This window comes from Mercenaria mercenaria, chromosome 15 (assembly GCF_021730395.1).
Source record: "Mercenaria mercenaria strain notata chromosome 15, MADL_Memer_1, whole genome shotgun sequence".
NCBI lineage: Eukaryota > Metazoa > Mollusca > Bivalvia > Venerida > Veneridae > Mercenaria > Mercenaria mercenaria.
The window spans coordinates 9,955,416-9,969,261 of NC_069375.1; the positions used below are offsets into that span (position 1 = coordinate 9,955,416).

A 13,846-nucleotide genomic window follows, 5' to 3' on the forward strand; every position below is an offset into this window, starting at 1 on the left:
CTTAGATCGGCAGGATGGGAAAAAAAGAAGCAAAACAATGCACGAAAGTGGTAAACCAGTCTATTGCTTTTCGCTAATGAAATAAAGTACCGGAAAGATATATTTGGTAACAGATCACCAGATGCGCAACTCGGCATGGACATGCAATTCAGCTCGATCTTCCTTTGAAATTCATAATACTGTTTACATCTCGTACAGATACAACCACATTTTTAAATAAAGTCATGATACAACCGCATTTAAAAATAAATTCGTATCCGACCCCTAACAAATTCGTATTTACGAAAACACGGCCCTTATCTGGAGCTCTGTTTAAAGGTATTTTATGGCATATGAATATCTATCCCTTGCTAGCTATTTAATATTACACAAAGTGAACATGATGGCTTACCGTGGCAAAATCCCATATTTTCAATGTTTTGTCATCGGAAGCACTACACAATAGTTTACTATCTGTTGACCAAGCTACATCAGATATGCCCTGCAATACATACACGTTTAAACATTCAGACAGACAAGTAGAAGAAGTACAATTCAGATTAGTGTAACTTTTTATTCTATGACAATTTAATTTGAAAAACAAAACAGGGGAACAATGGTCTGGTGTTTAAGATCCTGGGTTTTTCCAGGAGTCAAACTTGAAAAGTGACTGAAATAATGCGATATAATCTAGAATTTTCTCAGAAATGAGTTAAAATAGACAAGTATCAAACCAATCATTGAAACAAAGATTTAAAGAGCAGTTATTGAGAAATCAGGCATTTGCTTCTTAAATGAGAAAAGGCAATTTTCCCTGTTGAATTTCTTCGATAAACTTGTTGTATATTTTAACAACCGAGTTTCTACTGCTTCAGCTACATGTTATTTATAACAATGGTATCAGAAATATCTAAACTGATGCTATCAAGCAAAACAACAAGCAATCAAATACACTCTGTGTTCTTACCAATTTATGACCACTAACAGTTTTTTCAAATTTGCCATCAAACGCACCCCAGATCTTTATAAGTTTATCAGCAGCTGAAATAATATGAAGAACTAAAGAGTTAAAAATGAAAGGTTTGTCACCTCATAATTATATACAATCGTTTAAAGACAGCATTATTATTATTATTATTATTATACCAGATTTATATAGCGCCTTTTTCATGATAAACACGTTCAAATGCGCTTTACATTTAGCAAACACAGCCACACAGGGCGGGAAATTCATCCTCTACTGGTACAGATACAGAGCAACCAGAGGGACAGAGTGAGATAAAGCCCCCAGAACAGATAGAGAGAAATCATTTTAGATACAGGCCTGTCCGGCTAACTTAGCCTAGCTCTTTGCGAATAGACAGTCCGGTTCTTTAACGTGCTAAATAATTATAATAGAGCCGACTCTTAAATAAGAGGATAGATTTGAAGGAATTATGTTTAATTAATTTGTTTGATTTGTAATTAATGGCGATTAAATGATCAAGGATAAAGTGATGAAATTGTTGCTTTAAACTTCTATACAATCAATAGTGCACACCTGTAGACCAATTAGTGAAGTATACCGCATACGCGTGTTGGCGATAAACAAATCAAGTAAGTGTGTAAAGGTCACCGTTTAGAAGGGGTAATTATGCCTCTGGGCAAATACACTTTCTGCTACCGACTTCGCACGTTTTTGTTGATAAATCTACGTATGTTACAGCAGTTTAAGGACAATTTTTTGCAATATTTTTTTTTGAGTATTTTTGTAAATTAATCGCCATTTTCTATAGCCGAAATTTGCGTTTTAATTGACATTTGAATAAATTAATCGCCATTTGGCGATAAGGTTGATGGCAGCGCGAGCACTGGTGCCCGATGTATAGCACCGATACACATGAAGCCGTCTTTCCTGGGAAGAACCAGTACAGGCCTCTTAGTTAGGTGGGAGACACTCAAGAGCATCTCGGAAATTTCCAGTGCCTGGACCGGGATTCGAACCCCGGACCTCTGGATTGACAGTCAAGCGTGTTACCACTAGACCACCGGCCCACCTAAAATAGCATGCTTGTCTATCTAAAATCATTCCACAATATATTAGCTTACATACAATAGCTTAATCAAAAATTCAATTTATATACAAAACTTGTCAAAAGCTTAACGGTTAACCAAATTTTTGTATGTTGGAAAATGGGGTGTAACATTGTTAACTGTAAGTCAGAATTATGAAATCTGTCTCAGAGTGGTCATTTCACAATGTGAAAGTTTGTAGCAAATCAGGCTTGTAGTGTAGGACGAGTTGGAGACAAGATTTTGGGACGTTCAAACAGACAGACGTACTGACAGCAGCAATGCTATATGCCCCCAACATAAATGTGTCAGGAATCGAACTTGGGTGACTGTGGCAATAAGTTTTCTTGCATTCTTGACTAATACACCACAAAGAAATATGTACCTATCAATCAGTAATTATAAAGAGTTTTACCTCCAGTACCCTGTTACAAACGCTTTCCAATTTTGAATGGAAAAATTAGTAAAACAACTGATTATGTGTTTCAATAATAAATAATCTGTCAATAACTAACTTTCAAAGCCATCTTAAGAAATGTAGCAGTAAATTTGATATCTAAAAATTTTCTTTTGTTTAGTTGTCATACGATCTGGAGGTCAGTGCCTTTAAACAGCTTCTCAATTACTGTTACAAAATGGAACAATTAAGAAATTGGAACAGTATGTACTTACATGAACTTGCAAGCCATTCTCCACTTGGGCTGAACTTGACAGACGAAACTGCTTTTGTATGACCAGCTAATGTAAACTTGAGGGAGTAATTTGGTTTCTGAAAAGTTTCAGGACATAATTATTAGGCTTGCAACATGACAATACAGTGGTACAAATACATATAAACAAGAGGGCTGTGATGACCACAAGTTGCTCATCTCACCTGAACTTTTGACATATGAAACTAGATGGACAACCTATGTTTAATGAAGATCCACAAATACTGACTTCTACTGTGCTAATAATAATGTTTTTCTATGATTTAACTTTGTGATGTATTTAATGCCGACGCTACTAAGTTTGTAAATTGCATACATGTGATAAGTTCAGAATCCCAAAACTGGAGGTTTGCCATTTTTCAGCTGGAGTTGGGGTCTCAAAACTGGAGGTTTTTTATCGACATAAATTAAGCGCGTGGACACATAACTTAGAGGCAAAATCCAACATTTTTGGCCACACAATAATGTATATAAGTCTTCACCAGAAGAAACAATCCTCATAACTCTTGATTTGAATTTTGACAGAGTTATGCCACTTTTTAACTTCATTTTTTGTTAAAGTTTTATATAATGTCTAATATCTCTGTTACATACAAAGCTATTGCCTGTTATGCCCCTTTTGCTGGCAAAGCTTAAATTCAGAGTCAATCACTGAGAAAAGTCGAGCATGCTATCTTACAGAAGCTCCCTTTTGTTCTAACTTTAAACTTTCTTAACAGATTAAATTTGTAGAAACAAAGTCTCAATTTAGGTCTGAAATGAAGGTGAAGATGCATTAACATTATTCTACTCGAGGACTTAAAAAAAAACGAAGCTCTAAATTGGTCTGAATACAACTCATATATTATGTAAATTCCTTATCCCACCCACTTTCGTATTAAAATAGAAAACAGAAATGCATCAACATGTATTTACCCTTACCAAAATAATGTAGATTGATGTTATCAAATAAATGAGTGTGTGTTTTCATCCAATTTTCAATGAAATAAGTCCAATTTAGTAGCAAATTAATTTGGTAAACATTGGAAGAAAATGACGTAACTCCGTAAAGGGAAATAACACTCCTGTTCTAAAAATAGTAATGGGTTGGTTTTTCCAACAATTATTTATGTGATTTTACCGAGCAAAATTTTTCTTTGAATAATCAAAATTAATTTCTGTTGGGAATTATTTCTTATGACTGGGAGTTTTTTGCTTCAAATTGGTAAAAATTGGAGCTTAATTGGCATTGGGAATGGGCAGATATTCGGCCCCGTGAAACAGGTGGAAAAGGCCATGCTTGTCTAATCCCTTATCAAAACAAACAATTAATAATTCACCTGTGAAAAACAACTCTTTCCTCCAGCTATATGTGTGTCAAACAAGTATAATACACAACAGTCCGTGACACTTTGATTTACCGTGTAAACATGTTTGGCACTCCTCGGTAATTATCAACCCAGTCATTGATTTTTTTTTTTGAAAAGCGGGAGAAGTATGGTTTTGGTCGGGAGACGGGAGGCAAGTTGAAAAAATCGGGATTTTGACCCTCCCGCGCGGGGGATCACATGTATGTAAATTGCCATTGATTTCATAAAAACTTCTGAGTTGTTTTCATGTACATCAGGCACAAAATGTGATCTCTACAGGAATAATATTGTTTTTCTATGGTTCAATCAGTTTAGTATAATGATCTAGCTTTTAAAACCAAACAATACACTACCCTCTCCGTGATTGTTTTTATTTCATTTCTTTGTGTTGAGTTAACATCACACCAACATTAATGTAGAGCATAATTATGGCCACTTTCTATTTATAGTGAAGGTAGAACACATGTGCCCATCTTTGCATTACTTCATGCATCGGCAGGCATCTGGGTAGAATTGCCAACCTTCTGTAAGGCAGCTGGATGGGTTCCTCAAATGAAAGAATTCTACATCAAAACATTCTGAAACCTAGAGCCGAAGGCAAGTCAGCCGCTTTAATCACTCAGCCATGGAGGGCCCTCTAAGATCTAGTAGAAAAACATTATGACAAAGTATAATCCAGCCAAGTTAGAAAACGCTGCTGGAATTCATCAAACGCATTATAATTAAATAAAGCAGGTTAAAATAAAATGCTGATTTGTTGCAAATATTTCTGCAAGTAAAATTTTGACTTTTTTTAATTGTGTTTAAACATTTTGGTGAGAAATCATGGGACAGCTTGCCTGGGTAACAGTAATGATTTATAACTGAAAGTTTTACCAGAGGTTGTGACTGTGACTTTGGTGCGCTAGGTGCAGGAGTCGTAGAAGGCAGACTACTTGGAACAGAACTTGCTTCTGATTGTGTTGTCAATGAAGGCTTAATATCAGGAGTTTCTAGGGCAGGTTTCCCTGGTGTCTCTGATGACATCTTAATTAAATTATGCTTCTCTGATGTTGGCTTGATCAAGGGAACTATTTCACAAGCCCTGCAAAAAAAAAAAAAAACTTGGATAAAACACTATTTCACGTAAAATGCAAACTAACTGCTCATGAAATCAATCATTCCATGTATAAATTTGTTCTGCTGTATGTGTCACAGACATGTTAACTGACCTCATAAATATGTTTGTATACATTGCATGTTTGCCTGAAGAAGTATTTTAATACGTAACACGTTGCAAATTTGAGTTACCATAATATCACAGACATGGAGACATACAACGAAACCGGTAACTAAAAAAGTTACAAGGTCTTAAAAACAAGCTGCAAAAGACGAATCTTCAAATTTACAAATCCACTGGCAATAGAGTAGGGTTCATGAAAAACAGCTCTTGTCTTTACTAGACAGAAAAAAATCTCCTTCTCTGTTTATTGTAAATATTTCCGATTTTACCAAACATCAAGCAGTCAATCACATTTTAGGACATCCGGAGAACTACCGAGTGACTGACGCCAACATTGCCAGTCATTCATCTTGCACTCTCTCTATCTTGGAATCTTCTCGCTACCACAACATAACTGACAATATTTTAAAGGGAAGTGTCTAGCTGTCCAGTAACCTGATGCCTAGCCTGTGTTCTAGCCGTCCGATAACCGGATGTCTAGGCTATCCAGGTTTTATTTTTTGCTAAAATATTTGGCGAAATTCAGCCCCATTTCCCCTACTTAAAAGTATGTTTTCTTCCCAAATTTTAAACAAGAGGACCATGATGGTCCTGAATCGCTCACCTCTTCCCACATGACCCAGTTTTGAGTATGACGTCGTTTTTTCTATTATTTGACATAGTGACCTAGTTTTTGAGCTCATGTGACCCAGTTTTGAACCTGACCTAGATATTATCAAGATAAAAATTCTGACCAATTTTCATGAAGATCCATTGAAAAATATGGTCTCTAGAGAGGTCACAAGGTTTTTCTATTATTTGACCTATTGACCTAGTTTTCGAAGGTATGTGACCCTGTTTTGAACTTTACCTAGATATCATCAAGATGAACATTCTCACTAATTTTCATGAAGATCTCATGAAAAATATGGCCTCCAGAGAGGTCACAAGGTTTTTCTATTTTTATACCTACTGGCCTAGTTTTTGATTGCACGTGACCCAGTTTCGAAACTGACCTAGATATCATCAAGGTGAACATTCAGATCAATTTTCATGAAGATCCATTGAAAAATATGGCCTCTAGAGAGGTCAAAAGATTTTAATAATTTTAGACCTACTGACCTAGTTTTTGACCGCAGTTGACCCAGTTTCAAACTTGACCTAGATATCATCATGATGAACATTCAGACCAACTTTCATACAGATCCTATGAAAAGTATGGCCTCTAGAGAGGTCACAAGGTTTTTTTATTATTTGACCTACTGACCTAGTTTTTTAAGGCACGTGACCCAGTTTCAAACTTGACCTAGATATCATCATGGTGAACATTCTGACCAATTTCTATGGAGATCCATTCACAAGTATGGCCTCTAGAGAGGTCACAAGGTTTTTCTATTTTTAGACCTACTGGCCTAGTTTTTGACCGCACGTGACCCAGTTTCGAACTTGACCTAGATATCATCAAGATGAACATTCAGACCAACTTTCATACAAATCCCATGAAAAATATGGCCTCTAGAGAGGTCACAAGGTTTTTCTATTATTTGACCTACTGACCTAGTTTTTGACTGCACGTGACCCAGTTTCGAACTTGACCTAGATATCATCAAGGTGAACATTCTGACCAATTTTCATGAAGATCTCATGAAATATATGGCCTCAAGAGAGGTCACAATTTTTTTCTATTTTTAGACCTACTGACCTAGTTTTTGACCGCACGTGACCCAGTTTCGAATCTAACCTAGATATCATCAAGATGAACATTCAGACCAACTTTTATACAGATCCCATGAAAAATATGGCCTTTAGAGAGGTCACAAGGTTTTTCTATTATTTGACCTACTGACCTAGTTTTTGATGGCACGTGACCCAGTTTCAAACTTGACCTAGATATCATCAAGGTAAACGTTCTGACCAATTTTCATGAAGATCTTGTGAAATATATGGCCTCTAGAGAGGTCACAAGGTTTTTCTATTTTTAGACCTACTGACCTAGTTTTTGAAGGCACGTGACCCAGTTTCGAACTTGACCTAGATATCATCAAGGTGAACATTCTGATGAATTTCCATGAAGATCTTTTGAAATATATGGCCTCTAGAGAGGTCACAAGGTTTTTCTATTTTTAGACCTACTGACCTAGTTTTTGATGGCACGTGACCCAGTTTTGAACTTGACCTAGATATCATCAAGGTGAACATTCTGACCAATTTTCATGAAGATCTTGTGAAATATATGGCCTCTAGAGAGGTCACAAGGTTTTTCTATTTTTAGACCTACTGACCTAGTTTTTGACGGCACGTGACCCAGTTTCGAACTTGACCTAGATATCATCAAGATGAACATTCTGACCAACTTTCATAAAGATCCCATGAAAAATGTGACCTCTAGAGTGGTCACAAGCAAAAGTTTACGGACGGACGCACGCACGGACGGACGGACGGACGACGGACACCGCACGATCACAAAAGCTCACCTTGTCACTTTGTGACAGGTGAGCTAAAAAATCAACCCCCCCTTGCAGGAGATTACATCAAGCAAAACTGATGTCTGATGCGGCACTGGGTTTAATTCAATACCGTGCGGCGACAGATTTTTTTTAAATACAGAGTACTATCATGTGGGCGCTTTCAGCATTCATTTTGTTCTCATAGTCCAAGCGTCTCGTCCTTGGCTTCAAAATTGACTACACTCAACACGGACCTAGACAAAAAAAAACGGCTAAAGGGTCAACAAAAATTGACATTCTGTTCAAGCAGAGCCTTCTATATCAAAGGTACTTCTGCATCTGCGCAGTGCATAATCGATTTAATCAGACTAGAATTGTCATGTCATTTCTGTAATAATCTATCGGGGTCTCAGCATTCCCATTCACGCAAAAATCCGCGTAATTAACGCATAAAAAGTCACTTGCACACAAATTTTTAAAATTCCACGGGTACAATGCACGCGTAAAAAACCTGACAGAAAATACATTGTCGATAAAGAGCCGAAATTCAAGCAACCAAACATTATTTTTGATCCGTACACGCAAATTACCGCAATTCAATCTGTTGACAATTTGCTACATGTCAAGATGAGTTGAATATACATGCCGATGGCATAATTTAAGCTCTGCCTACTCCAGGTACTTGTGAGATTTTCGCGAGAACTGTGACAGCGAATCAAATAATTTGTAAAACTAGACACGATAGTATTCAGCCAATCAACGACGCAGTAACATCTTTGACACTTTCCGATAATTGTCAACATGTGCGAGTGCAAAAACAACGATTTTGGACGTTTTTTTCAACAAGTTGTTGAATAATTAAGCGGTCAGCTGGCATCTACTACACAATTATTTGGTCTCCATTGTAAAAGAAAGACTCGTAAGCTGCTTGTTTATTAATATTTACAAAATGACCGGTTTCAGACCGACTTTCATCGGGCAATTTTTCATTTTTATTCGAGTCTGATACTGTTCATGTTAAATAATTATTACCCGCCGCGTTTTTATTTTATCAGGTTATATCATTCTTTTTTTGTTGCTATAATGTTGCAGCAAGATATAGCAGCAAAAAATGTTATAAAAACTCAGCGGGTGATACTTATCAGCGTCTGCTTGAATTTTTGAAAACGTTTTTTTTCTCCATAATTATGGAGTAAAGAAAAACTCTTTGCATGGAAAATGATGTATCTAAGAAAATGAATGATCACATAAATAGTTTTTATCCATATTGAAACAAGAATTTTCAAATTGCTTCACAAGCTTGCTGGGTGTGTGTGGTGGTCGTGGGGGGTTATATTGAGTTAGAAATGATGTTCATAAATTTCTATTTTTCAACTAGAAGTCTCTCCACTATCATTAACACAGGCTAAATAAAAGTGTCACTTCCCATATACTTCTTTATAATTTTGTTTCAGTTGGAACATTTTTTTCAATTTGTATGGCTTGTACCCAACTTTTTTATCATGTATCCACATTTTCTAAAGTATGTGGGTACATGTACCCACTTTTCAAAAAGTCAGTGGGAATGCTGGGTCTGCACTTTTTGTCATTTTTTGACGATGTTAACTAGTTCAATTTTGGCAAAAACTATTATTTAGGAGGAAAAAAATACTCCTCATCAAATATTTGATGTTAGATTAGCCAAATGATTGAATATTCTCCACCAGCAGGCCTCGACCTTAACTTTTTTCAGCAGTTGCCAGCAGGTCCACCAACTGCTAAAATCTAGTAGACCTGCTCAGACTTTAGTTGACCTCCAATTCTATCACAAAAATTGTGATGTTGTAGACGTCATAACTTCATATGACTCAAAGAAACAGGACTTATTTCTAAAATAATTAAAAATGAAGACTGTAGCAATCTGTTATCCCGAAAATAATTATTTTGAAAAGTGTCCCAAAATATGGACACAATAATCATCATCCACCCGACCCGTGTTGAAAATGAAAAAAAAAAAAAAAAAAAAAAAAAAAAACAACAAAAAAAACCAATTAACAACTGTCGGTTATTATTCTGTTGATAAACTAAGTAATTGGCCTTATTTTCATTATCAATTAACACCTCCTCAAAGAGCTAAATGAAGTGTGTCGGTTTGAATATTATGGCATCTGAAGTGGAGATCAAAGCGGTATAGTTGCCCGAGATTGTCATGGCATTACGTCATGTTTTCGCGCCATGTGACAGATCACTGATCGTACTTTCTCGATTCCTTAAATTGTTGAGAAGAAATCAATAAAAAAGTTTTTTCTTTAATTTTTTAAAAGCGAATGTGCAATATCCCGAATAAACTGACATGTAAATGTGTTAAGCCGTGAACGATAATAGTGGATATCCTACCTCTGTGACCTATTTGCCCTCAAGGAATTTACATTATTGTTTGAGAAGAATATCTAACAAAGTGTTGTGTCAAAAAATACATGTACAAAGAATCATTTAAAACTTACTAAAAACCGCAACGACATCATACTGCTTTATTTTAAAACCACAATTTCTATTTACGTTCAAGAGGTCACGTAACCTATTCTGCCGCGCTAACAGAAATCTGTTTGCCAAAAATCGTTTTACTCCATGTATTTAAATTGCTGCCGCTTTTTCATTATTTAAGATTTTTTAATTGTGTTTTTTGTACTTTCTGGTCAAAAGTCTGAATTTTATTACCATAGTATGTACCGTTTATTTACTTTAAGAAAGAAATAAATAATCAAGATCGCGCTGTTTGAAATTTTACAAAACATTATATGAAAATTTGATCGTTTTTAAAGAATTTTGCCTACATTCCTGTCGATATCTTATTAAAATTGTTATAGAATTCAAACTGTATTAGTTCTCAAGCGGTGTTGAAAATTTGAAGCGATTATATTAAAAAATGAATGCACTACGCGCATTTTTTGTGTCAAAAGTAACAGATGTAAATTAGATATTACGATAGGGCGCACGTGCTTGTGGAATGGAAAATTACCAGCATGACGTCTTGATATTTTTACGATTCGCGGGTAAATTCCAGTCAACCCAGGTAATTTTGCCTGATGTAATTTCTCAATTTGGTAAAGTTACCACGTAAAAACCACTCGCCCGATCGGTGGAGTAGTCCATTCGTGCTATCCTGACTTTAACTCGCCAATGCTTATAACTGTAGAATGCCGTACTTAAGGCAAAATTAACTTTCGTTTTGTGAATTCGCTGATATGGGTACGATTTTTTCCTCTTTATTTTTCATTTTTAAGGGTTTTGTTTTACTTGCAGACCGTGACTGAAAATTGGTTGACCGTCGGTCTACCCAACTTTTGATAGTTAGTGGACCTGCCAATATTTTGGTTGCGTCGGTCCAACGGTCCACCGCTAAGGTCGAGGCCTGACCAGTGGCTAAATTAACCACACTATACAAGACTCTATGTGGAATAAACATGCCACAAAAATTCCCCTTTCAGCTTTTTCACGTCAAAATTTCCCCCTGGTACTGACCCCCTTCCCCCAAAATATTTTAATACAGAGTTTGTTTCAGTTCAGAGATACAAATCAACATGAAAACATGGGCATGACTAGATACCGGAAAGGGCCCTTTCCGTGATATTTGATCGGAAAGGGCCTAACATGATCGGAAAGGGCCTGCCATATGTTTATTATTGGAATTGATTTAACTATTTTTTCGTATTTCATTATGACATAATAAAAGAAAATAAATTACGAAAAAAAAGTTATCAATTTGTTATTTTTAAATGAAAATACGAGTCATGGCATAAACCGCGCTGATCGGAAAGGGCTTAACATGATCGGAAAGGGCCTGCTTTATGTTTATTATTGGAAATTGTTCATTTATTTCTACATATTTCATTTATCAAATCAAAAAGAAAAGAACTTACGAAAATTTGTTATCAATTTTTGATTTTTAGATGAATTATAGGCAAAATACGCGCCAGTACATAAAGCGCGCTGATCGGAAAGGGCTTAACATGATCGGAAAGGGCCTGCTATATGTTTATTATTGGAAATTATTTATTTATTTTTTCATATTTCATTTACCAAATCAAAAAGAAAAGAACTTACAAAAAAAAAACAACAACATTTTTTTTTCATTTTTAAATGAATTATTGACAATATACGCGTCAGTACATAAACCCCGCGGATCGGAAAGGGCTTAACATGATCGGAAAGGGCCTGCTATATGTTTATTATTGGACATTATTTATTTTTTTCTTCATATTTCATTTATCTTATCAAAAAGAAAAGAACTACATAAACTAAATATATTTAAGTTATATGTTTTAACTCTGTGTAATTGTACATTGATGAGATAATAATAAATACAGATCTCCCTTAAATATTTATAAAACATGTATTTATTGGAAGTTTAATAATAACAAATATTGATATTAATAACTCGGCCCGCCTGCAATCATACTGTATCTTTAAACACAACTTTGAAACTGAACAGTATTTAAATTGTATATCGGAAAATAAATACAAAATTGCACTGTCGAAATTTAGAACATCCTCGCACAACGCAATCAACGTATTTGTAAATCTTGTAGTATGAATACATTAGAAAATGAATATCATTTCTTGCTAGTGTGCCGCGAACTTAGAAAAAAAATGCCTTTAACCTTATTACTGCCGATGGCCAACTTTGAACAAGTTCGATTCGATTATGAATTGCAAATCTAAAAAGTCAATAAATCAATTAGCTAAATTCATCTTCTTTGCAAATAAAATCCGAATTGCATAATTATAATTATTTTTGTTGTTTTAAAAACGAATACAGTAAGAAATATATATATAAAAAATCAATGGTTCACTGTTATAAGTAGAAATATGAATCTACGTATGTCCTTTTCTATCTGTTTTGGATATGTTTTCATCTGCTTATGTTTAAAATGTATTGTGCTATAAGCATTGTAATATGTTTAATGCAATAAAATAATATTGTATTGTATTGTATTGTCACATGGCACTTGTGTGTGCTTACAAATATACTGATTAATTGATATAATCAATAGGTGTGATAATCCAATCAAACTCTATCAGGACTAATCAGAGGCACGTGTTTGTTACGCCGCATATATCCAAAGGTTGGTCCTTTCCGATCAGCGCGGTTTATGCACTGACATGTGTTTTGTGTGTAGTTCATTTAAAAATCGATAATGATCTTTTTTTCTAAATTTAATTTCTTTTTTATTTGTAAACGAAATACCAAATATGAAGAAACAATTAAATAATCTCAAATAGTAAACATGACATTTCAAGTTTTTTTTGCGAAGACCCTTTCCGATGTTAGACCCTTCTCGATCAGCGTAGTTTATGTCATGACCCATATTTTGTCTATAACTCATTTAAAAATCATAAATAGCTATTTCATAATTAATTTTCTTTTCTATTTCATAAATGAAATATGAAGAAATAAATAAATAAGTTCCAATAATAAACATACAGCAGGCCCTTTCCGATCATGTTAAGCCCTTTCCGATCAGCGAGGTTTACGTCATGACCCGTTTTTTGTCAATAATTCATTTAAAATTCGAGTATTAGTAATTGTTTTATTTTAAATTATTTTCTTTTTGATTTGTTAAATGAAATATGAAGTAATAATTAAATGATTTCCAATAATAAACATATGACAGGCCCTTTCCAATCATGTTAAGCCCTTTCCGATCAGCGTAGTTTATGTCATGACTCGTATTTTGTCTATAATTCATTTAAAAATAACAAATTGATAACTTTTTTTTCGTAATTTATTTTATTATGTCATAATGAAATATGAAGAAATAAATTCCAGTAATAAACATATGGCAGGCCCTTTCCGATCATGTTAAGTCCTTTTTGCGGAAAGGGCCCTTTCCGGTATCTAGTCATAGCGTGAAAACATCCCTGAAGCTGGTTTATTTAGCTGGGTGTTAGAAGCAAGGCAGTGGCTACGATTACGGTACCGTAATCCTAGCCTCCGGTTCTAGGATTACGGAAGTTCCGTATTCCTAGACAACCCTATGAGAATAGGCTAGGATTACGGAAGTATTTAAGAGGCATCAAATTTATGTTAGGACATGCATAAATGACATTGTAAACTTACTCATTTAA

General features: G+C 35.0%; 1 protein-coding gene across 2 annotated transcripts in view; it reads right to left on the reverse strand.

Moving 5' to 3' along the window:
• LOC123546357 (WD repeat-containing protein 5) overlaps positions 1–13,846 on the reverse strand; it is a 29,099-nt gene that overhangs the window by 12,554 nt on the left and 2,699 nt on the right. For both annotated transcript variants that reach the window (XM_045332569.2, XM_045332564.2), the window contains exons 2-5: positions 4,967–5,174; positions 2,704–2,800; positions 947–1,020; positions 392–481 (exon numbers count right to left, since the gene is read on the reverse strand). In XM_045332569.2, the coding sequence (XP_045188504.1) occupies positions 392–481; positions 947–1,020; positions 2,704–2,800; positions 4,967–5,116 (411 nt within the window). In that variant the 5' untranslated portion in view covers positions 5,117–5,174. The remainder of the gene's footprint in view (positions 1–391; positions 482–946; positions 1,021–2,703; positions 2,801–4,966; positions 5,175–13,846) is intronic.